The sequence below is a fragment of the Myotis lucifugus genome, unplaced genomic scaffold (genome assembly GCF_000147115.1).
Source record: "Myotis lucifugus unplaced genomic scaffold, Myoluc2.0 scaffold_96, whole genome shotgun sequence".
In the NCBI taxonomy this organism is placed as follows: Eukaryota; Metazoa; Chordata; class Mammalia; order Chiroptera; family Vespertilionidae; genus Myotis; species Myotis lucifugus.
Genome location: NW_005871144.1, coordinates 544,730 through 568,030, shown reverse-complemented (window position 1 = coordinate 568,030; position 23,301 = coordinate 544,730). Strand labels below are relative to the sequence as shown.

Below are 23,301 nucleotides of genomic sequence, written 5' to 3'. Positions count from 1 at the left end.
TTTAGTAGTTTCAAGTTTTGGCATTATCTTGGAGTTGCCCCTATGCTGTTTTGGGCTTTCCTTTCAGCTCCTGGCCATGTATGAAACAATGAAAATTATGTCTGATATTTTAGAAACCTCTTCCTTGGCTCTTTGTTATTTGTTCCCCTATAAACTCACATCCCCATATCCATATATGCAGTCCTCACTTTTCTTGAAAAAACTCTACTTGGATATTCCTTAGCTAGCACAAGTTCAAGTTGTCCAATATGTCTGCTCTTTCTCAAAACAGTTTTTCTGTCACACAGAAGGTTACCAAGCCAGAAGGTTGATGTCTCCCTCTTCTAGTCTCTCACTCAGACTTAACATTTCTCAGACTTTCTATTCTGTTCTCACCTATCCCACTGCCTTAGCCCAGGGCTCTTTCTTTCTTCCTTACTTTCTTACCTAACTGCTGTCCTTTCACCTCTTTCACTCCAAGCTAACTCTAGTTTATCTTCCATAATGTTGCACAGTTGGTTATCTAAAAAAAAAAAAAAAAAAGTAATTTCCCTCCCTGCCCGCAGGCTAAAATCCTTTAAATAACTTTCATGAAAAAACTCAAATTCCTTAGCTCAACACATGAGGCCCTTTTTCATCTGTCTTTAAGCCTTGTATTTTTCTACTACTTTGTATGCACATTCTGCCCTAACCATAACATAGTCCTCTCATGCCATACCGAGGCATATACATTTTTATCCATTTGAATATTTTGCCTGGAGTATATGTGCCATTTCACTCCCACCGAACCTGGCTAATACCGGCTCATACTTTAAGACTTGGTGAATGTCATTACCTCTGGGATGGCTTCACTTCTGATTTACAGCCACTCTTTTAACATGTCACTTTGTACATCTCTGGGTTCACACTGGTCATGTTGTGTGATGCTTTGCATAGCTATCTCCCATTAGCTGCTAGGCTGTGAAGCCTCAGTCATGTCTGGGTTTTGAGGGTATTGCTTGCTTCTGGTCCATATAGGCACTCAGGGAATGTTGAAAGAATAACTTGTTCTTCTGGAGTGGGGTGGCTCAGCCTTTCCCACCTGCCTTTTGATCCTAGTTCATGCTATGAGAGCTGGGATTTCTTTTATGAATATGTTTATTATTTGGAGAAGGGTGGTTTTTTTTTTTTACTTTTGTCTTAATAGCTTTATCAGTGGACTTTTGTGATTTAGGTTTCCGTACTGATCCCTCTCTTGGAGAATGGAGAGCTCTTGATTCCTGGCCGAGGTGACTGTCTAAAAGTGGCTCCTGGATTTCAGTTCTTTGCAACCAGGAGGTATGTCGCATTTCCACTGTGGAACCTCTTTCTCAAAAGTCTGTACACTAGAGCTGCGCCCAAAAGTCCTGGAATAGAGTTCTCTGGGTGCCTTTAAGTAAGGTTAGTTGGAACTGATGGCAGCCAACCGTCTCATTCCTGACTACTTGTATGTGTTTGTTGATTTCAGAGAGAGAGGATGGGGGAGAGAGATAAGCATTGATGTGAGAGAGAAACAGATCCATTACCTCCTGTACACTCCCCAACCAGGGATCAATCCTACAACCTTGATATGTGCCTTGACCGGGAATCGACTCTGCAGCCTTTTGGTTGTCCTGGACAGTGCTCCAGCAAACTGAGCCCCCGGCCAGTCTTCATTCCTTATGACTTTGACTTCTTGTTAATCCTTACAGAAGGATATTTTTTCCATTGATTTTTTTACAGAGAGCGGAAGGGAAGGAGGGAGGAGGGGAGAGAGAGAGGGGAACATTGATGTTAGAGCAGTGGTTCTCAACCTGTGGGTCGCGACCCCTTTGGGGGTCGAACGACCCTTTCACAGGGGTCGCCTAAGACCATCGGAAAACATATATAATTACATATTGTTTTTGTGAGTAATCACTATGCTTTAATTATGTTCAATTTGTAACAATGAAATTGGGGGTCACCACAACCTGAGGAACTGTATTAAAGGGTCGCGGCATTAGGAAGGTTGAGAACCACTGTGTTAGAGAGACATATCCATTGGGTGCCTCCTGCATGTGCCCCGACTGGGGTTGGGGATCGAAACTGCAATACAAGTACATGCCCGTGACTGGGAACCAAATCTGCAACTCTTTGGTGTGAGGGCTGGCACTCTAATCATTGCTCCATGCTGGCTAGAGCCCTTACAACTTTTAATGGAGATAATTAATTTAGAAAATAAGGGTGTGTTTTTTTCTACTTAAAAATAAGTAGCCAGTTTTAAAAAGAACTGTCTTCATGTGTTCAAAAATTATCAGAGGCAAGATTGTTGTCAGGTAGCCCTGGGTTTGAGTTCTGAAGGTAATACTTTGTACCTGTGTGTACCTTGTTTTTTTCTGGTTATAATGGGGCTAACAATACCTACTTTACAATTTAGTGTAAGCTGTAAAGATTAAGTGAAACGACTTGCATTAAAAACCTTTCACAGCCCTAGCTGGTTTGGCTCAGTGGATAGAGTGTTGGCCTGCGGACTAAAGGGTCCCAGGTTTGATTCCAGTCAAGGGCACACGCCCCTGTTGCAGGCTCAATCCCCAGTGGGGGGCGTGCGGGAGGCAGCCGATCAGTGATTCTCTGTCATCATTGATGTTTCTATCTTTCTCTCCCTCTCCCTTCCTCTCTGACATCAATAAAAAATATATTTTAAAAAAAACCACCTAAAAACCTTTCACATAGAAAGTGCCCAACTAATGGCTCGCCATGATGATGGTTATAATGACGTACAGATTTTAAGCAGTTAAAAAACTTAATTGACTATAAGCATCAACATAGGAATAAAACCAAAGCAAACTTTGTATGTGTTCTTGTCTACAGTGTATAACAACACAAAGGCAACAGCTTATTTCCTGCTGCTAGTCTATACCTGTACAGGTCTTAAAATTCCCAAGAGTGAAACTAATGTCACATTATATTTAGTGATTATATTAGTGTTTATTATACCTCAGTGGAGTATTCACTCCCAGATGGAATGTGGCACTAACCTAACAGTTCTCAAGAAACACCTTGCTAGGCCCTGCTGATTTTAATAGACCCTGGTTTTATTTACGGGGATAGTAAAGTTCTCTCCTATTAGGTACATTTCCCAGAAAGTCCTGGGACATCAGCTGTGGGCTCTGTCATTTATAGTCGTAGTTGAGTGAGCCAGGGCCATTATTCTCCTTCTCTTCCTTATGTGTTAGGAATAAAGAAGGGCATGATCCCCTCAAGACAGTTGTAAGGATTAAATCAAATGGCTTTGGTGTATGTGGCTTGACCAGAGTATATGCTTCATGAATATTCCTCTGGGCATTTTTAATGATTTGGGTATATAGCTTTTGGTAATTAGCAGTGAACTTGAATGCTGTAGGTCTTTTCTTTCCTGAAATTATATCTTAAGGAAGAGAAATATGTTGTTGAGATTAAATCACCGAATAGAATCATTTGCAGTGACTTGAAAATAACTTGGTTAAAGCTCTATTACTCCCCTGAAGGAAAAGAGTCAAATTTGGGTCTGTTGAGAGCCTTTCATTTGTTATCTGCCCTAGAAGTCCAACATAGCTCCAAAAGGGATGTGAGTTTTATTTGTATGTGAGATAATGTCTAGCAAGGGATAACCAGGGTTGTAATTCAAGATTAAAATTGGGAGTTTTTTGTGACTTTTTTGATTTTGAAATACAGACTTTTGAGCTGTGGAGGGAACTGGTATCGACCACTAAGTAGTCATGCTACTCTGCTAGACAAACATTGGACCAAAATTCACCTGGATAACATGGATAAGACAGAACTGAATGAGGTATGTGGTTATTAGAAAGTATTGATGCTTTTCTTTTTTGCTTTTTATTATTAAAAGTTCCAGACTTATATGTAAATAGAGGAAATAATATAATGAATCCCCAAAATACTCATCAACCTAATTTGCTAACAGTTAATGTGCTAACATTTTTGTGTATTAAATTCATCTAATATTTTTTATTTTTATTTTTTATTTATTTTTTTTCCATAGATTTTATTGATTTTTTACAGAGAGGAGGGGAGAGGGATAGAGAGTTAGAAACATCGATGAGAGAGAAACATCGATCAGCTGCCTCCTACACACCCCCCACTGGGGATGTGCCTGCAACCAAGGCACATGCCCCCAACCGGAATCGAACCTGGGACCCTTGAGTCCGCAGGCCGACGCTCTATCCACTGAGCCAAACCGGCTAGGGCTAATATTTTTTATTTGGTAATATATTTAAAAGCATCATTTGTTGTAGGGCTCTGTCATAATGCAGCACTTTCTTTTGCAATTGTAGATGTTTAAGATGTTTAATTTTCAGACTTAAATTCCAGTTTATTCTATAAAGGAGAGGACTAAAGTTCATATTTAGGTGTGCTTTATTGGGCATTAAGAGGATGAGAACATTTGACAACTATTCTTTTCTTAGTTTTGGTGTATGTACTTTAAAATCAAGCTGAAGCTTATTTTTTTTTTTTCTGTCATACATTGCAGTGAGTCACCCTGCTCATAGGAAGCACAACAGGAGCATTCACCTCCTCACTTCCATGGCATATGTCATATTTAGACAGTTGACTTTGAGAAGCTCACTTGTCATTTCTAGGCGTTTGGATTTGCTAATAAATCCCAATAACACTCTCCTGAATAAATGATTAGTGGTAAAACCCTTGTGAGCATTACTTAGGAAATGAAATAATTTCTTCAAGGAACTGTATTTCTGTTGCTGCCAACCACAGTAGTCTTATGCTCAAAAAGATTTTTTTTTTTACTTCTTGCCAAAAAAATCAAATTATACTTTAAAAAATGAGCTATTTATGTAGTGCTATTCTCATACCTGGTGCATGCCAGGAACTCACCTCTAGCAGTTTCTCAAATGTTGTCTCCCCTACACCTTGCATGTGTCCAGATGTCTTAAGTGCTGGTGCCTTCGATGGCCTGCTTTCTCTGCTTTCACAGCCACTGCTGACCTCTGCCAGGTGCATCTCCTGCCCCATGAAACTTTCCTGCATCTCCCAAGCAGGGCTGACCTTTGTGTTGTAAGCTTGATTTGCTTGCATATCTGCTTCTTATGCCAGATGGAGTTACTTAAGGGTGGGCTCCATCCCTTATTTGTTTGTTGTCCTTTCCCTGGAACAGTGCCTGATATAAAGTAGGTACTTAATAAATGCTTATCAAAGGAATGAATCTCTAAGATGCACATCATTTGATAATATAGCCATATCATGTCAGATTAGTTTATTAAATGATACTATGTTTAAATTTTTTATTTGTGATAACAAAGAACAGATATTTTTGGCTAAGATAGAAAATGACTGGTTAGTGGGTACATATAAATCTTTTTTAATTCAGAATTTTTTCCCAAATAGCTGAGATTTTACTAAAGTAAAGTGTTAAACTTGACAAAAAATTTTTCCAAGTAAAAATAGCTTTTTTTCACCCTGATCATAAATGTACATAGTTATATAATGAAATTACCACTCAGCAATAAAAAGGAATGAACTTCTGATACATGTAGTAATGTCTGGATGAATCTCAAAAACAACTTGAGTAAGAGAACCTGCACTACACACGAATCTGTATGAGTCCATAAAAATGACATACTTAAAACCATGGAACCAGATTTGGTGATTCCCAGGGCAGGGGGTCGGGAAAGGGATTGATTATAAAAGGGGTGCGAGGGAACTTTTTATTTTAGGGGTGAAATAGTTTATATTCTGTGTTGACCAAGGTCATAAATGTATAACAAATTTTATAGGTGTTCCCTTCATACACAAACTGTATATTCTATATTTGAAAGATCCATGAGTGTAACCGTTAAATTGCATTTGTTTATTTTATTATTCTTTTGTCCTTATTTAATTTTTAAACCATCTGAAGTATGTTTTCAGCAATATTTGTTATAAAATCCTCCAATAAAACTAGATATGAAGAAATAAAATCTGAGCTACCACTTAGAGACGATTTAATATATGCAAATTTGGATATACCAATTTTATATACAAATTAGAATCACAATATCATTCTTTTCAAGCTTATCTAAATATTTTAGATGGTAATATTACTAATATGTATGTGATATTTCTCTTCTCAAATAGATTTGACTGAACAATTTTATATCATAAAACCTTGGAATCAATATTATGAGCACCAAATATTATATTGCAGAAAACTCTCAGTTATCGAAGTTGAACAGGATGAGATCTTTTCAAACTTTATTGTTTGCTTTTTAAAGATCAGCTGCTTTTGATCAGTACTTAACACCAGCTCCTTTTACTGTGGTTTGCTTTTAAAAGGTTATTTTCTCTTTCCAATTGACTGCTTGTAATTTGCTTTTGGCTGAGAAATGAATCATACTTGAATTGTATTTACAGTGAGTAAATAGTACTTGAAAGATTTTTAGTGAGTAAATTATTGGGAGTTGGGTGTATAAGTTGCTTTAGAGCAGTGGTTCTCAACCTGTGGGTCGTGACCCCTTTGGCGGTTGAACGATCCTTTCACAGGGGTCGCCTAAGACCATCCTGCATATCAGATATTTACATTACGATTCATAACAGTAGCAACATTACAGTTATGAAGTAGCAACGAAATTAATTTTATGGTTGGGTCACAACATGAGGAACTGTATTTAAAGGGCCAGAAGGTTGAGAACCACTGCTTTAGAGACTTTTTTCCTATCTGGCTTCTACATCCTAAGCTCTGGTGAGATTGCCGGACAACTGAGTTCTGGGTAGAAAAAAAATTAGAGTCTTTGAGAGAGAAGGGGCGGTAGGTAAGGGGGAAGTTCTTATACCTTGGTAAAGATGACAAATTTCATAGAACTATACATTTTTTGGTTGACTAGTGTCAGGAGCAGTTTACATGTGTTTTTAAAAATCACTGTGTCTACTGCTAAATTTTCTTTGCTTTTTTCTCCCTCTGTCAGGTTCTTCAGAACAGATACCCCAGCCTGTTGGCAGTAACTGACCACCTGCTTGACATTTACACCCAGCTTACTGGAGAGAAACACTCTCAGAGTGATAGTTCTGTTGGATGTGAACAGGTACCTAAGGAAGTTTCGGAAGCCAGAACAGAAAACAAAAGACTAAGCCTTGAGGGAAGAGAATTATCTCTAAGGTACTGGACTGAACACTTTTTTGAGTTGATATTTTGAAAACTGCTTCCCTCAAAAGTTCTTAGCAGCTAGGACTATGCTTACAAGAGGTCAGGTTTGAAATTAGACTTCTGGGCTGCTTCATGGTGTCAGATCCTTTTTTCAGGTCTAGTTACTCGTTAGGAAGACTTGTCATGTTATTTTCGCTTTGAAAAATAACTTTTAAAGCAGAGTGGGGAATAGTTACTGATAATTCTTTTCACTGGATAGCCTTTGTGACACTTGTGGTCTTAAATAAGACCCTTGTATTTTTCTGTATATACTGAGTTATGTACCTTTTCTCTCTATTCTCCATGGTTGACTTGCCCTTTGAGAAGTGAGAATTAGAAATGGGCAACTCCCGCAGTTTCCTCTGAGAGTTGCTCCTCTTCTCCTGCTACTTGTGTGGATGGATGGGGGAGAAATGAGCGATAGGTCACTTTCTGGTAGGGGTAGGGACTGGGACCACTCACTTATTCCTTCCTCTGACACTGTTTATCTTCACATTGCCTGAAGAAAGGAGGTGTTGTTATCAGGTGTCCCAGACTTAAGTGGACCAAATAAACTGATGCCTTTGATGTCTTTAGCCTATGGTTTTTTATTTCTTGATTTTTTTTTAAAGGGATCTTCTGAATTGGTGTAATAGGATTGCCCATAGCTTTCATAGTCTGTCTTCATCAGCATCATTACATATTTTTCATGAGGTAAGTTACAGTGTTCTTGTTTTCTCTGTGTTCTATCAGGCTGTTGATTTCCATTGTTATTTTCTGTGTCTTGACTACTATCAGAGTTTTTCTTTTGTGTGGTTATTGTTATTATACTTAGCTAGTTAAAACTGAACTAATGTTTCCTTAAGACTAATTGAGCATATAGATGTTTTGTGGTTCAAATAAGTATAGTTTGAGATTGAATAAAACAGGTACTGAAATTAAAGGTAAAATGAAAAAAAAATCTCACAGTGATGATAATGTTATAAAGTATAAAGTGTTTCTAAGATGTTTAATATTTATTCTTATATGGAATTTCTTAGTCTATATGTTAGATTTGTAGGGTTGTAGGGCCTTTTAATTTTAGTCCAGAGAAATTTATGTGGAGGTTGCAAAGTATAACCTTGTATGCTGGGCTTGGGAAAAAATGTTATGGGTGGGAAGGAACACATTTCCTATAGAATAGAGCCCTTTTGAATTATAACTCTGCCATATTCAATAAGAACACAGATTTGTTCCCTCCTGCTTAAGAATAAAAGTAGTTATATGTTTTCTTAAGATGTCCAATTTTGATTATAAAGTGCTCTGGTTTCTGTCAGTTGGGACCGAGGTGAGAATAGTGACCCAGTTTGGTTTGCAGTATCTCTTTGTGTTGGTAAAGTTACTTTTGAGTAGAAAGAAACCTCATTTGGAGTGTATATTTAAACTCAGCCTAACCCTGACATGCAGTGTGCCAGTCCTTTAATCTCGTTCTTCTCCAGCGAACTCTTTCAATTCTCCGACATTTCTTATGTGTGTTATAGGTAACCGTGTTTTGTACTTTTAAAATAAAAGTGTAACATTGGTAGGAGTGCTTTTATCTTCTTTAGTTCTGCAAGTGTCTGGGGCCAGCCACACTGTGACCTACTAGCTATAAATTCAGGGTTCCCACAACCTCTCAGGTTCAGTAATGGACTCACAGAACTCATTGAAAGCACAATTCAGTGCAGGTTACAGTTTTAATATGAAAGGTATAACTTAGGAACAAAGATGCATAGGGCAAGATCTTACAGGTCCCAGGTACAGGAGCTTCTGTTCTTGTGGAGTCAGGGTATGCCATCTTCTGGTACATCACTATGTCTACCAATGAGGAAGCTCTCCAAGCTTTGGATGTCCAGTATTTTGTTTAGGTCTCATTATGTCGCTAGAGACCCGGTGCACGAAATTCATGCACTGGTGTGTGTGTGTGTGTGTGTGTGTGTGTGTGTGTGTGTGTGTCCCCCTCAGCCCGGCCTGCACTCTCTTGCAATCCGGGACCCTTCGGGGGATGTCCCACTGCTGCTGGCTCCTAACTGCTCGCCTGCCTACCTGCCTGATCACCCCTAATCACTCACCTACCTGCCTGATTGCCCCTAACCACTCTGCCTGCCTGCCTGATCGCCCCTAACCGCTCGCCTGCCTACGTGCCTGATCACCCCTAAACGCCTCTGCCTCGGCCCCTGCCGCTGCGGCTTCATCCAGAAGGTCGATCGGCTGTCCGGTCTAATTAACATATTATGCTTTTATTATTATAGATTGGCTATGTGATTGAGCTCAGTCTCTAGCCCCTCTATCCTCTGCAGAGTTTGAGGGTAGAGGTGAAAGTTTCAACTCTCCAATCAGACATTGGCCTTTTTGGCCTGGCCAGCTTTACCTTTAAACTATCTAAGGGCCTCATCCAGAGAATAGACTCTGGTATGGTTCAGAGGGTCTAGTAAAGAACAAAAGATACTCCTTATTCCTGGTCATTCCAAGGGTTATTGAAGCTCTGTGCCAGGAATTAGGGACAAAGACCAGATACATTCTCTCTTATTTAAATGCTTGTGTGATGTTTATTGATATAATATACTTGATGGTGGCAGAACCAGATACAGTAAGTCCTCACTTAATGTCGTTGATAGGTTTTTGGAAATGGCAACTTAAAGCAAAACGACAGATAATGAAACCAGTTTTATCATAGACTAAGAGTTAAGTTTGTACAACATACTTCTGGTCACAAACTTCTAAATAAAGATCTCAAACACTTTTTATATTAAACATTGAAGTAAATGAGCTATACATACATGTAAGGAGATTTATAAGCAAGATAATTATTTTCCAACCCACTTATTCCAGTTCAGGGTCATGGGTGGCTTCTCTCAGCAGCTCTGGGTGCAAGACAGGACCTGACGCTGGACAGGACATCCTTCAGGATAGGGTGCGTTCACACACACTCACTCAGGCTCAACTTACTAAATGCACAGTTTTGGGATGTGGGAGAAAACCCACACGGACATGGGTCAAACCACACAGACAGTGGCCCCAGCCAGAATTGATTATTTTTTTCACATCAACATCATAATGAAATGATGTTGAACAAAATGATATTACCTGAGGATCTGTTATCTATTCTTCATTTTGCCACACTCATAGTATCCTTTCCCTTGTCATGTTATCGGTCTTCTCTCTTGTAAATATGTTTAACAAAGTGCTTGAGGTATTAAAATTCAACTTTTTTGGGAGTAGAATCCATTTTTGGTGGTGATAAGTACTTTTTATTGTATTACATCAGAAGATACATACCTGGTTGGCCTATAAGTAGTTGCTAAAGTTGAGTATTGAGTTAAAGTAAGGTAATGGATTCCTTTATTGCCTACCAGGAGTTTTCCTTTCCAGCTAGAAAGTAATGTTTTGGTATTGCTTCCACTGAGAATAAGTTTCCCTGTGGACCATACACCTGATGATGAACACTTATTGCTATTTTTACCTGAATGAGTTTCTTTTATTTTGTTTTGTTTCCCTCCCCTAATTAACCAGTACAATGATAGTAAAGCCTTCACATTTGTGTCCTGCCTCTATAATGGCAAGGTTCCTGTGTCTAGCACTGGTATCTTATTTGGACTCTTCTTAGATTTGCAGAAATGTTCCTGCTGGATTTTATGTTCCTCCCTTTTGTGGCCAAGAGATTGACACTCTGTTATTAATGTATTATTTTAAACATCAGTGGCACTTACCTTACTTATTTTAATAGGCTCTGGACTGTTTCACAGCAATGCTTTCCAAGCATACAAGCAAATTGAAAATGGCAGAAGTCATTGGAAGCAAATTGAACATTTCCAAGAAAAAGGTATGCTATTTTTGCTTTCCTGTTGAAAGGAAGCTGGGGTATTTAGCTTACTTGCTGGTCTCTGGTCTTACCTGGAACAGCTTTTGCAATAACTGCTGCCTCTATCAAAATTGCTAGTTTCATTGCTGCCTCTCATGGCCATAAAGCTCTCACTACTTCCTATGTAAGTAGTTCTCCATGTGCTCGACATTCTTAAAGTGAGCTTCCTGGTGTCCTATATCACATGTGTGCCTTATTCTCCACTATTGTTGTTTCTTAAATATATTTTTATTGATTTCAGAGAGGTAAGGAGAGGGGGAGAGAGATGGAAATATCAGTGATGAGAGAGAGTCATTGATCGGCTGCTTCTGGCACGCCCCTTATTTGCGATTGAGCCTACAGTCTGGGCATGTGCCCTGACCGGGAATTGAACCGTGACCTCCTGATTCATAGGTCGACGCTCAACCACTAAGCCGTGCTGGGCAGGCTATTCTGCACTGTTTTAATGAGCATGTTATTCTGTAGATTATGGACTTAGGACTAGAACTGTGTCTTAGTAACATCTCTATAGTTTTATGCACAAGTAGATTTTTTCCAGCTCTTTATTACTAATATCTTCAGACATGGGAAAAGTTTAAAAGAATAGTCTCAATGAACATCTGTGTATACATTACTTGGGTTCCTTGCTGACATTGTTAATATTTTTTGCCATTCTTGTTTTATATCAAAATATGTGCGTTTAGAGGGGAGAGCCTTTTAGCGGTGGTGTTGGTTTCTGGAGAAGTATCTGGGGCCCATCTAGAGGCAGATATCTGGCATTCCCAAATAAATGATGACTCAAAAAGCCCTGTGTCAGGAATGGAACCAGTTAGAGGTGTTCCTTAGGCTTCTGAAACTGTTGAGATGGTTTTGGCTGCAAGTAACACTACACCTACTTAAAGGGGCTTAAGCAATAAAATTATAGTAGGCAAGAGAAATGAAAGTAACACCATTGGCTTTGATTGGTCAGGATTCATCCCTTTTGATTAAAGAGGGGTTTACCTTCCCTGAGTACTTTGCCCCTCTCACCCTCCCGAGCCTGATCAAAATCTGGGTTCTTTGGGTTGACGACAAGGATGAGAAAGAAATGGCAGCTGGGTAGATGCTCTGGAGCCTGTGTCACAGCTCCTCTTTCTGCTTTGGCTGTAGTTAGATGTACCATAGTTTATTCAGGTCAGTGTTTCCTGCATTATGTTAGAAATTTAAAACAGAAGAAGGCATAGCTGAAGAAAAATTACTTTGATTATTTTTCATATCTTTTAGTAGAGTTTCTGTTTGCTCTATTGGGGTATGTCTGTGTTCACTTTAGATATAGGCAGATCTCTAAGTAGGTTTATTTGAATGAATAAAAAGTGTTATTATAGGGAAACATTCATAACCAATGTTTAAAAAAAATTAGAAATTTTAAAAATTAAAATATAAAGTAATTAAAAGCTAACTTGCCTGTCTTGGAAGTACAAAGCACCTCTTAGTAAAGGACTAATTAGAGGGTCATAGTAAGCCTCATGGATGAGGAAATGTTAAAAGAAGAATCAAAATGTTACTTAGGTAAAATCTTTCCTCTCCCATAGGTTGAATTCTTCTGTCAACTTTATAAACCAGAAATTGTGATCAATGAGCTAGATGTGCAAGTGGGTCGAGTGCGGCTTCTACGGAAACAAAGTGAGGCTGTTCACATACAGAGGTAAATAGGGTTCCTACGTATATGAGAACTGTGGAGTTAGGAACTTGATAGAAGGTCTAGTTCAGCCCCTTTGACTAAACATGTATCTGAACTGTGATTGCTCCAGTGAACAGGATGGTAAGGTGTTTTCCCAAAGTATGTTCTATGGAACTCGAATTTTGGGGGAAGACTATTCGACCCACTACAACTAGTAACTATTACTATCCACGTTTTACAGGTGAGGAAACTGAGGCTAAGAGAAGTTAAGTAATTTGCTTAAGATAACGTACCCAGTATATTGTCTTACCTTATTGGTGTTCTGAATCGCCAGAGCCTGGTAAAGTGCCACATGTGTACTCAGTGTTTGTAGAACGAATGAGTTTTGCATTTCATATGTTGTAAGGATATCTGTTAGAGCAGTGGTCGGCAAACTGTGGCTTGCGAGCCACATGCGGCTCTTTGGCCCCTTGAGTGTGGCTCTTCCACAAAATACCACGTGCGGGTTGCACGTACAGTGCGATTGAAACTTCGTGGCCCATGTGCAGAAGTTGGTATTTTGTGGAAGAGCCACACTCAAGGGGCCAAAGAGCCGCATGTGGCTCGTGAGCCGCAGTTTGCCGACCACTGTTTAGAGCATGAAGACCGTTACTCTCAGTTGTCTTCTCATTCTTATTTGTTGAATCTAGAAAATCTGGCTCTTCAAAGCACCACTAAGAGAAGCTTGTAGCCTGCTTTTCTTAACTGCTTGCTTACTTTCCCCTTCTCAGGGAGAAGTTTACTTTTGCTGCTACGAGGCCATCCTCTGTTCTTATTGAGCAGCTTGCTGTGTGTGTTAGCAAAGGAGAACCAGTATTGCTGGTAGGAGAGACCGGGACTGGCAAAACCTCTACTGTACAGTATTTGGCTCACATTACAGGTAACTCCTAGGGGCAAGGGTTCTGCCCCCAGAAAAATACACATTTCTTTTTTTTTTTTTTTTTTATTTATCGCTAAAAGTATTACAAAGGGTATTACATAAGTGTCCTTTTTTCCCCCCCAAGAAAAATACACATTTCACACTGACTGCCTTTGTTTTCTTCTGAAAATAAAGTCAACAAAACACTGGATATAAAAAAGTGCCACCACTCCACTTTCCCTAGAAATAAACACTGTTAACAGATTGGCATTAACCTTTTTTTGTTCTGCTCTATGGTCTACAAATGCATCTACATATGAATTTGGGTTCGTTTTGAAACATGGGTTTGTGCTCTGTGTATTGCATTTAGTTAAGCAAATTGGATATTTTTAAAAACAACTGTCTCATTTCTATTCTGATGGCTAATATTCCACACTGAGCATTTATTTCGTTCTAATTTGTAGACATTGACTTACTAAAGGATTTTTGTGGTTTTTAGTTATCTGATGCTAGAGCAGTAATATACAGTGAATCATCTTATACATATTTCTCAGGGTTAGGTGAAATTTTAGAATCCTAAAAGTTATAAAATGAGAGGATCAGCGCAAATGCACATTTATTATTTATTATTTTCTAATTTAAATTCTTTGTTGTTTAAAGTATTACATGAGGCTGCTTTTTCCCCCATTGACCTTTTCCCTGGCTGCTCCCACCCCCCAGCACATGCCTCACCCCCCTACTGTCTGTGTCAATTGGTTATGCTCATATGCATGCATACAAGTTCTTTGGTTGATTTCTTACCCCCTCATCCTCCACCTTCCCTCATAGGTTGGACAGTCTGTTTGATGCTTCTATGTCTCTGGTTCTATTTTGTTCATTAATTTATATTGTTCATTATATTCCACAAATGAGTGAGATCATGTGATATTTATCTTTCTCTGACTGGCTTATTTCAGAGCAAATGCACATTTAAAGATTTGCCCCATGCCCATATCTGCACATCCTTAAGAATCTCACTGGATTTTATCAGTCTTGAAATTTTCGGACTGACCCTTTTGCCCTTTCTTTTTTAAAGGCCACCGTTTAAGGGTTGTCAATATGAATCAACAGAGTGACACTGCAGACTTGCTTGGAGGGTAAGTGTGGCTTAAAATTGTTTTCTTATTTTGTGTTCCCTGCTTGAGGTAGGAAATACTGTTCTCTTACAAAGCTCAAAGCTAGCCTTGGAAAAATGTTTGAAGTCTTCCACCTCTACCCTTGCTTTCCCCTGCAGGGTAGTTATTGGAATTTATTGAGGCGTTCTTGTGTATATCGATGTTTCTCTGCAGTTTAAAGAACACTTGAGTTCTGATTCTCGAAGATCATACTGAAAGTGGGAGGGAGAAAAGGAGATAAGCATATAATAAACTAATATTTGTGTGTGCAATTGCTTATTCAAAATGTATGTTTTTATTGATTTTTAGAGAGAGAGGAAGGGAGAGGGATAGAAACATTGATGAGAAACATTATTCGGCTATCTCCTATATGCCCCCCTACTGGGGACCGAGCCTGCAACCCGGGCATGTGCCATGACCAGGAATCGAACCTGTGACTTCTTGGCTCATGGGTTTATGCTCAACCACTGAACCACACCAGCCAGGCGCAAGTAGTTTAAATGTAGCAAGACATGGGAGCTCATTTGTGCCCTTATCCAATTGATCATACAAAAGATTGGGATCAGTGTGATATTGGAATTTTGTTTTGGTGCTAACTTGATGAAAATATATATCCATTTTTTCTTGGTATTAGGTTAGCATCAGTTATCAAAAGAAAACTTACGTACATACACTTGGAGAATTTGGTTGTTAAGAATGCCAAGTGGGTTAATACAGATAAAGGATTCAGTTTAGTATCTGGCACATGAGTGCCACATACCAGTTTTATTTTAAAAAAAATTTAAAGAGTTAGCTGTCATAATCATTACAACTATTCATCGATTCAGTGTATTGAATTTGTAAATGAAAGAAGTGGCTTACTGTTTCAAATTAGACTGAACTCCTTAAGAGAAATGTCCATTCATTTAAAGCTGAACACAGTGGCTGAAACACTTAAGTCAATACATATTTCAAATGATTAAAAATGAGCAATCATACATACATTTCACAAAAGAAAACAAAAATGAACTATAACACAGATACCTACCCAATGGGAACCAACCTGACACCTGGGCGAGCTGGTGATTCAAACTATGAACCATTATACAGCAGGGTTCCCAAAGTGTCTGGCTGGTGTGGCTCAGTTGATTGAGCGTCATCCGTGCACCAAAAGGTCATTGGTTTGATTCCTGGTCAGGGCACATACACAGGTTGTGGGTCAATCCCTGGTCAGGTTGTGTATGGGAGGCAAACGATCAATGTTTCTCTCACATCGATGTCTCTGTCTCTCTCTCTTTCCCTCCATTCCTCCCTCCCTCTCCCTTCCTCTTTCTCTAAAAAAATAAATAAAAATATTTTTTAAAAGAATAAATACTGTGGAATAAAATGTTGAGCTGTGGAAGGTCACAAACCATTGCAACATTTAAGTTTCTTTTGCCTATATTTATCTCTTGGGAGCAGAACCTTTCCTCCCTCAATTGAGAAGGCATGAACTGAGTTTATTTTGCTTATGTAAATCAGTTTCAGATATTGTTGTATTTTTTTCTAAAATATCCTGAAAAGTTTTTGGTTGATCTTAATAAAATAAGTTTTTATCATTGAGTCCTATAAATCAGCGGTTTCTAACCTGTGGTCCGCGGACCACTGGTGGTTCGTGAGGTCTGAAAGGTTGGCAACCGCTGGTTTAAGGAAGCCTTTGGAGCAGTGGTCATCAACCAGTGGTTTGTGAGGTCCGAAAGATTGGCCACTGCTGCTATAAATGATGTTTATTTAAATGTTAGTAAAATAAATGACAGGCCTTTCAGTGCCCAACTATGAGTTTCAAAAATTTTAATAATGCTTTACCTTTAGTTTAGGCCCTTTAAACACAGTGCAGAAAATACATCATAATTTAAAACTTTAACATAGATTTTAAGTATTTTGGTATTTCTGATTTTCAGTAAATGAAATCTTAGACCTATTCCTATTTTCTGAGTTATGGTTTTTAAGTTCTATTGTCTTCAGTAGTTTTTCAATCACATTTACCATTTGTTTTAGTTACAAACCAGTGGACCACAAGCTTATTTGGCTACCCTTACGGGAGGCATTTGAGGAACTCTTTGTCCAGACATTTTCCAAGAAGCAAAACTTTACGTTCTTGGGGCACATTCAGACCTGTTACAGGCAGAAACGGTGGCATGATCTCCTCAGACTAATGCAACATGTGCACAAATCGGCTGTCAACAAGGATGGAAAAGAGAGTGAAACCGGTAAGAATGTGACCAAGGCTACTAGTGAAAGGGCATGAGGCTGGGGCTTAATTAGCAGAATTAGGAGAAGATTTGGGGAGAAGAGTGAAGCAATGCAACTTGGAGTTTTCTAAGACTTAGGGCAAAAAAGACTAATTTTGAAGTATTGCTGCTCCCATGATTCTAGGCATGGTTTCCATAAGAATCATCAGATTTCCTTAAAAAAAGAGGTGGTTTCCAAAAGAGGTGGTTTCCAAGAAGCTTGATTCCACAGCCAAGAGGCTTTTGGTAGCTTAGTTATCTTCTCTGTGTTTTCTCATCTATAAAATGGAAATAAGAGTACCTACTTCAAAGCGTTGCTGTGAGGGATGATAAATCAGTTAACTAGTACGTGTACATGTGCATATGAGTGAGTTAACTAGTATAGTGGCTAGCACTTAGCAAGTGTATGGACTTACATTTTTTTAAAAAATATATATATTTTTATTGATTTCAAAGAGGAAGGGAGAGGAGAGAGAGATAGAAACATCAATGATGAGAGAGAATCATTGATCGGCTGCCTCCTGCTTGCCCCCACTGGGGATTGAGCCCACAACCCAGGCATGTGCCCTTGACTGGAACTGAACCCAGGACCCTTCAGTCCACAGGCCGACGCTCTATCTATTGAACCAAACCAGCTAGGGCTGGACTTACATTTTTAATACTAAGATATTTGTTTTGTGTGTGTTTAAGTTATACATATTACAATTCAAAATGTAGGTTAAATTATTGTCTTTATTCCTTTCTAGGGTTACTCCTGAAAGAGAAATGGGAAGCTTTTGGTCTTAGACTCGACCACGCCCAACAACAGATGAAAATGACTGAAAATGCCCTGTTGTTTGCATTTGTAGAGGTATTTTGCTTTTGTTATTAAGGTTAAGGGACTGTTGATTTGATGCAAAATGCAAGTTTTAGACTGGCTTCTATTTTGTATTCTCTTCATGTTGATATTTTTAGTGCTTGCTGCTCAAGACTTAAACACTTAATTGAAATAATGTATTGGGGGAAGGTTTTGAAAAATGTTCTTTATTGAGATTATAGTCTTGGTAAACTATTATTATTATTATTTTTAACACTATTATTTTTAAAGATGGAAGTTGAGGACAGCTGCTGAACTCGTTATTGTTTCCTGGCTCTGTGTGTGTGATGTGTGAGGAGAGCAAGCCCGCTAGGTTTGGGTCCATCCACTTTAGGCCCCATTTTTATTCAAATGGGTAGCTCTGCTGTTTTCTGTCCTGTGACCCCATAGGAAACATCAGTGTAATTAAAGGTTCATGACCTAAGCTTTTAAAATTTTTCTTTTTAAAATTTGTTTCTGTGACACTTTTTTAGGCCATACCCTAAGACAGGTAGGAATCTTACTTGAGACGGTGTTTTGGTATGAGAGAAGGTCACTCAACCATATGTCCCATCTATATGGGAAATTTGGTCATTAGTGTTTAATCTTGCTATGATTATTTCTAAAATAACCAATTAAAATGTCAAGTGCTCTCCAAAGTAGGGTTTAAACCTATTTCATGACTTAGCATTACACTGGAGTTGAATACATTTGTTCTTTTTTTTAAAAGAATAGTTTATTTTTAGAGAAAGGGAGAGACAGACAGACAGGCAGACAGGCAAACATCGACCAGCTGCCTCCTGTATGCCTACTACCGGGGATGGAGCCTGCAATCCGGGCATGTGCCCTCACTGGTAATCAAACTGGCAACTTCTCTGTGCTTGGGATGATGCCCAGCCGACTGAGCAACACTGACCAGGGCTGTTCTTTTTTAAAAAATTATAATTTGTAGATAATTTGTCAGGATTATTATGAAAACAAAAGTATAAAGCTTTTTTATTTTATTTTTTTTTAAATCCTCACCCGAAGATATTTTTCCATTGATTTTTATAGAGAGTGGAAGAGAGAGGGAAAAACAGAGAGAAATACCGATGTGAGAGAAACACATTGATTGGTTGCCTCCTGCACACGCCTTGACCAGGGTCCAGGCCAGGGAGGAACCTGCAACCGAGGTTATGTGCCCTTGACTGGACTCGAACCTGGGATCCTTCAGTCCGCAGGCCGATTTTCTGTCCACTGAGCCAAACTGGCTTGGGCTTGTATAAAGCATTTTAATAACAGTAAAACAGTTCAGTTTTTGATGTATAACTGTAAGATTTATTTTTTATTACTCTTGGAATAGAACTTTGAGACAAAATCGGTAGAGAAGAGTTAGGAAAGATTCATTGTGATACTCTTCAACAACTGTGAAAGGCTACATATTACAACCACTACACATCTTTGATTTAGTCCTTTATCTGATCGTGGTATATTCAGAGCTTAACCCTATATTTATGTTGAGTGCTTTTAATAACCATCTGGGTACCCTTTTTAAAAAAAAATTGATTTTAGAGGTAGAAAGAGAGAGAGAAATATTAATTTGTTATTCCACCTATTTATGCATTCATTGGTTGCTTCTTGCATGTACCCTGACCAGAGATCACACAACCTTAGCATATTGGGATGATGCTTTAACCAACTGAGCCACCCACCAGGGCCATCTGGGTACCTTTAAATACTTGAATACATTGCTATCATTTATCTCACATCTATATAATGATCTAGTTTATTGTATCTCACTGTTAGGCTCAAAGATATTCCCTTGATCCTTTTAAACATTTGAAAAAGTTAACTTGGTCTTACCTCTGGCACTCAGCTGGCAGCAATTTGGTATTTAGGGCATAATTCATCAGGTTATACTTTATCTTCTTCTAGGGTACATTAGCTCAGGCTGTAAAGAAAGGAGAGTGGATCTTGTTGGATGAGATTAATCTGGCTGCTCCAGAAACGTTAGAATGTCTCAGTGGTTTGCTCGAAGGCTCTTCTGGCTCCCTGGTGTTGCTGGATCGAGGGGACACAGGTAGGACTTGAGCCCCTTGGGGTCTGACTTGCTGCCAGGTCTTTGGCCTCTTTAGAGTAAGAATCTATTAGTTAGGTGGATTACATGGGCCATCCAATTGGATTTGTTTATTCCATAGATATTTATTTTCTGTAAATGTCCTATTGTTAGGTGGTATGGGGAATTCAAAGAATACAATAATTTGTCAAGGCATTTGGGTAGTGGGTAATAGACTTGCACAATTAGTGGGAAACTAGATACTGGAACAGGTGATAAGACATAAACAACAGTGAACCTATAAAAGATAGTGGAATGGCAGCATAAGATTAAGTAGTGTCCATCGGTCTGGAAACTGATTTCAGAAAAGGCAGGGAAAGTTTGAACAGCCAGTAACAACTTTGTTGAGCCTGAGGCAGTGTTTTGTTTGACCTGGGTTCTTATGGAGTTAGATAGTCTTCCCCTAGGGACCTGTGGCTGATGACTTAATTTTACAAGTTGTTGAGAATTTATAATTTTCTCTTAACAGAACCACTGGTTCGTCATCCTGACTTTCGTTTATTTGCCTGTATGAATCCAGCAACTGATGTGGGCAAAAGAAATCTCCCACCAGGAATAAGAAACAGGTAAGGAGACATGGCCTGATTCCTGGAGGCTTTTTAAAAAGTTCTTCTTGCCCTACCTGTTTGGCTCAGTGGATAGAGCATTGGTCTGTGGACTGAAGGGTCCTGGGTTCAATTCTGGTCAAGGGCACATGCTTGGATTGCAGGCTCGATCCTCAGTAGGGGGCATGCAGGAGGCAGTCAATCAATGATTCTCTCTCATTGATTTTTGTCTCTCTCTCTCACCCCCCCCCTTTTCTGAAATCAATAAAAATATATTTAAAAAAATAAAAAGTTATTATTTATTGATTGGTAATATTAACATAACCAAACCCCGTAACAATGCTTAAAAATTTTTGACCACAGATAGAGAATTCTCCTTGTCTTATTCCTTTAGTTTATATAGGCAGTAGAAATATGGAAAACTCCAGAACACTGGAGAATTTTTCCTTTGGGTTGTTAGTATGGCACTTAATGGTTCATGATATTGTTGAAAACAAAAATGTTTCCGTCTTCAAATAGCCTTGTGGCTATTAGAAAAAGTTCACATAATGATATTTATCTATATATATAAAAGCCTAAGTGACCATTACGACTGGTCGACCAATCACTATGACAACGCACTGACCACCAGGGGGCAGATGCTCAATGCAGGCGCTGCTCCCTGGTGGTCAGTGCGCTCTCACAGCCAACCTCCCATGGCTGGCCAACCTCCTGCAGTCCCTCCCCCTAGCCGGCCAGGCCCAGTGACCCCACCCATGCATGAATTCGTGCACTGGGCCTCTAGGCCTATATGATAAAAGCGTAGGATGCAAATTGTCCCCTCGACCAGAGTTCTTCTGGGAGTTTGACCAGGGGGGCAGTGGCTGGGCCAGCCAGGGGAAGGGAGGGAGGCCCTGACAGGCGGCTGCTGCAGGTGGCCTGGGGAAGGGAGGGAGTATCTGGCCGGCAGCCGGCAGCCACTAGGGACCCTACCAGTGCATGAATTTTGAGCACGGGGCCTCTAGTAACAGTATAATAGCATAAGTGCAAGTTAGCAGCAAAGTCCTCTTGAATGAGGCCAATGATTTGTAAAAGGTCTTTTAAATTTCACTTTTCATCATTAAGCACTGACTGACATGAACAAGGTTCTTAGTTATTGGTGTTTTATGTATGTAGCACTTAGGAAAAGATAAATGACCTTATTTATTATTGGTAACCTTTTGTTGGGTTTTATGTTTTAAAACAGTGTTAAAATTGTATTAGATCTCTGCTCCCATTTATTTTTATTTTTTTAAATATATATTTTATTGATTTTTTTACAGAGAGGAAGGGAGAGGGATAGAGAGCTAGAAACATCGATGAGAGAGAAGCATCGATCTGCTGCCTCCTGCACACCCCCTACTGGGGATGTGCCTGCAACCAAGGTACATGCCCTTGACCCGAATCGAACCTGGGACCCTTCAGTCCACAGGCCGACGCTCTATCCAGTGAGCCAAACCGGCTAGGGCTCCCATTTTTTTAAATACACTTTTATTGATTTCAGAGAGGAGGGGAGAGGAAAAGAGAGATGAAAAATGATGAGAGAGAATCATTGATCGGCTGCCTCCTGCATGCCCCAAACTGGGGAACCTTCAACCCAGTCATGTGTCCTGACTGAGAATCGAACCTTGACCTGGTTCATAAGTCGATGCTCAAATCACTGAGCCACGCCGGCTGGGCCCTGCTCCCATTATTACAGTAATAAAAGCATCTTAAGAAAAATTTATAAACTACAATTATATATTTTCCTTTGCTGCAACTATTTTATTTTTTACTGTGAGGGGCCTTTTTTGTTCCATGTGCTTTTGTGTTTTGTTTTTTAATCCTTACCTAAGGAGTGAGGATGTTTTTTATGTGCCCTTGACTGGGAATCAAACTGGCGACCCCTTGGTCCTCGGTCCAACGCCCCAACCACTGAGTCAAACTATTCTAGGTATTTTTTATTACATGTACTTATGATGAAATACACCTGAAAATGAAGATAAATAAGTCTTATTTTTGTAGTTGTAAGGACTATAAATAGAATACTTCAATCCAAGAAGAAATATTGGTAGATTTTTGTAAAAGGTGAAAGATTTATGCGATCTGAAGAGAAACCAGAGTATATTAATGGTAGATTTTTTGTAAAAGATTATTTTTTATTTTGTATGGTCAGTCTATATCTCAAGTTGGAAGGGTTATATTTTATATTAGAAACAATTAAAATGAGTTTACTTGACTTCTGTTTTTCATTTTTTATTGTCAGAATAGTTGTATTAACTTTCTAAATATTGTTATTATCTATAATAATAAAAGCATAATATGCAAACTGACCGAATGGCTGAACAGCAGAACGACCACCTGGATGGTCATCTGGACGACCTTCTGGATGAAGCCGGGGCTGCAAGGGCTGAGCCCCTTGCATGAATTTCGTGCATCGGGCCTCTAGTATAATAATGATTGTCTTACAGGTTTACAGAACTTTATGTAGAAGAACTGGAAAGTAAAGAAGACTTACAAATTCTTATTGTGGATTATCTGAAAGGACTGAGTGTGAGCAAGAGCACAGTGCAAGGAATCATAAAGTAGGTGGTTTCCAGGTTCTATTATAAACCTTTCCTCTGAACATAAAAAGTGTGCCTCATTCATATAATTGTTTCGTTTTGCTTCTAACTGGAGAAAACTAATGGAAAGATTATTATTTACATGTCTGTTTTAAAGTTGGAACCTTATGAAATCTCTTGGATTTTCCTAATAAAAGAAAGAATATATAGATAGATTGTAAATATTCCAGTTAAAGCCCATTTGAATAAGAACTTGGGTTTTATCTGTGACACTTACTTGATTATATTTGATCTTGTGGTAGCTGGTCATAAATTTCTTGCACTTTATATTTCAGTC

At 39.0% G+C, this 23,301-nt stretch overlaps 1 protein-coding gene across 1 annotated transcript in view; it reads left to right on the top strand.

The window, feature by feature from the left end:
- Positions 1 to 23,301, top strand: part of MDN1 (midasin AAA ATPase 1) — a 144,026-nt gene that overhangs the window by 19,675 nt on the left and 101,050 nt on the right. Inside the window, exons 8-20 of the mRNA XM_014458412.2 lie at positions 1,193 to 1,296; positions 3,670 to 3,784; positions 6,912 to 7,102; positions 7,741 to 7,822; positions 10,854 to 10,949; positions 12,539 to 12,651; positions 13,398 to 13,546; positions 14,601 to 14,661; positions 16,696 to 16,907; positions 17,675 to 17,778; positions 19,678 to 19,822; positions 20,328 to 20,424; positions 22,872 to 22,985. Of these exons, the coding sequence (XP_014313898.1) occupies positions 1,193 to 1,296; positions 3,670 to 3,784; positions 6,912 to 7,102; positions 7,741 to 7,822; positions 10,854 to 10,949; positions 12,539 to 12,651; positions 13,398 to 13,546; positions 14,601 to 14,661; positions 16,696 to 16,907; positions 17,675 to 17,778; positions 19,678 to 19,822; positions 20,328 to 20,424; positions 22,872 to 22,985 (1,583 nt within the window). The remainder of the gene's footprint in view (positions 1 to 1,192; positions 1,297 to 3,669; positions 3,785 to 6,911; positions 7,103 to 7,740; positions 7,823 to 10,853; positions 10,950 to 12,538; positions 12,652 to 13,397; positions 13,547 to 14,600; positions 14,662 to 16,695; positions 16,908 to 17,674; positions 17,779 to 19,677; positions 19,823 to 20,327; positions 20,425 to 22,871; positions 22,986 to 23,301) is intronic.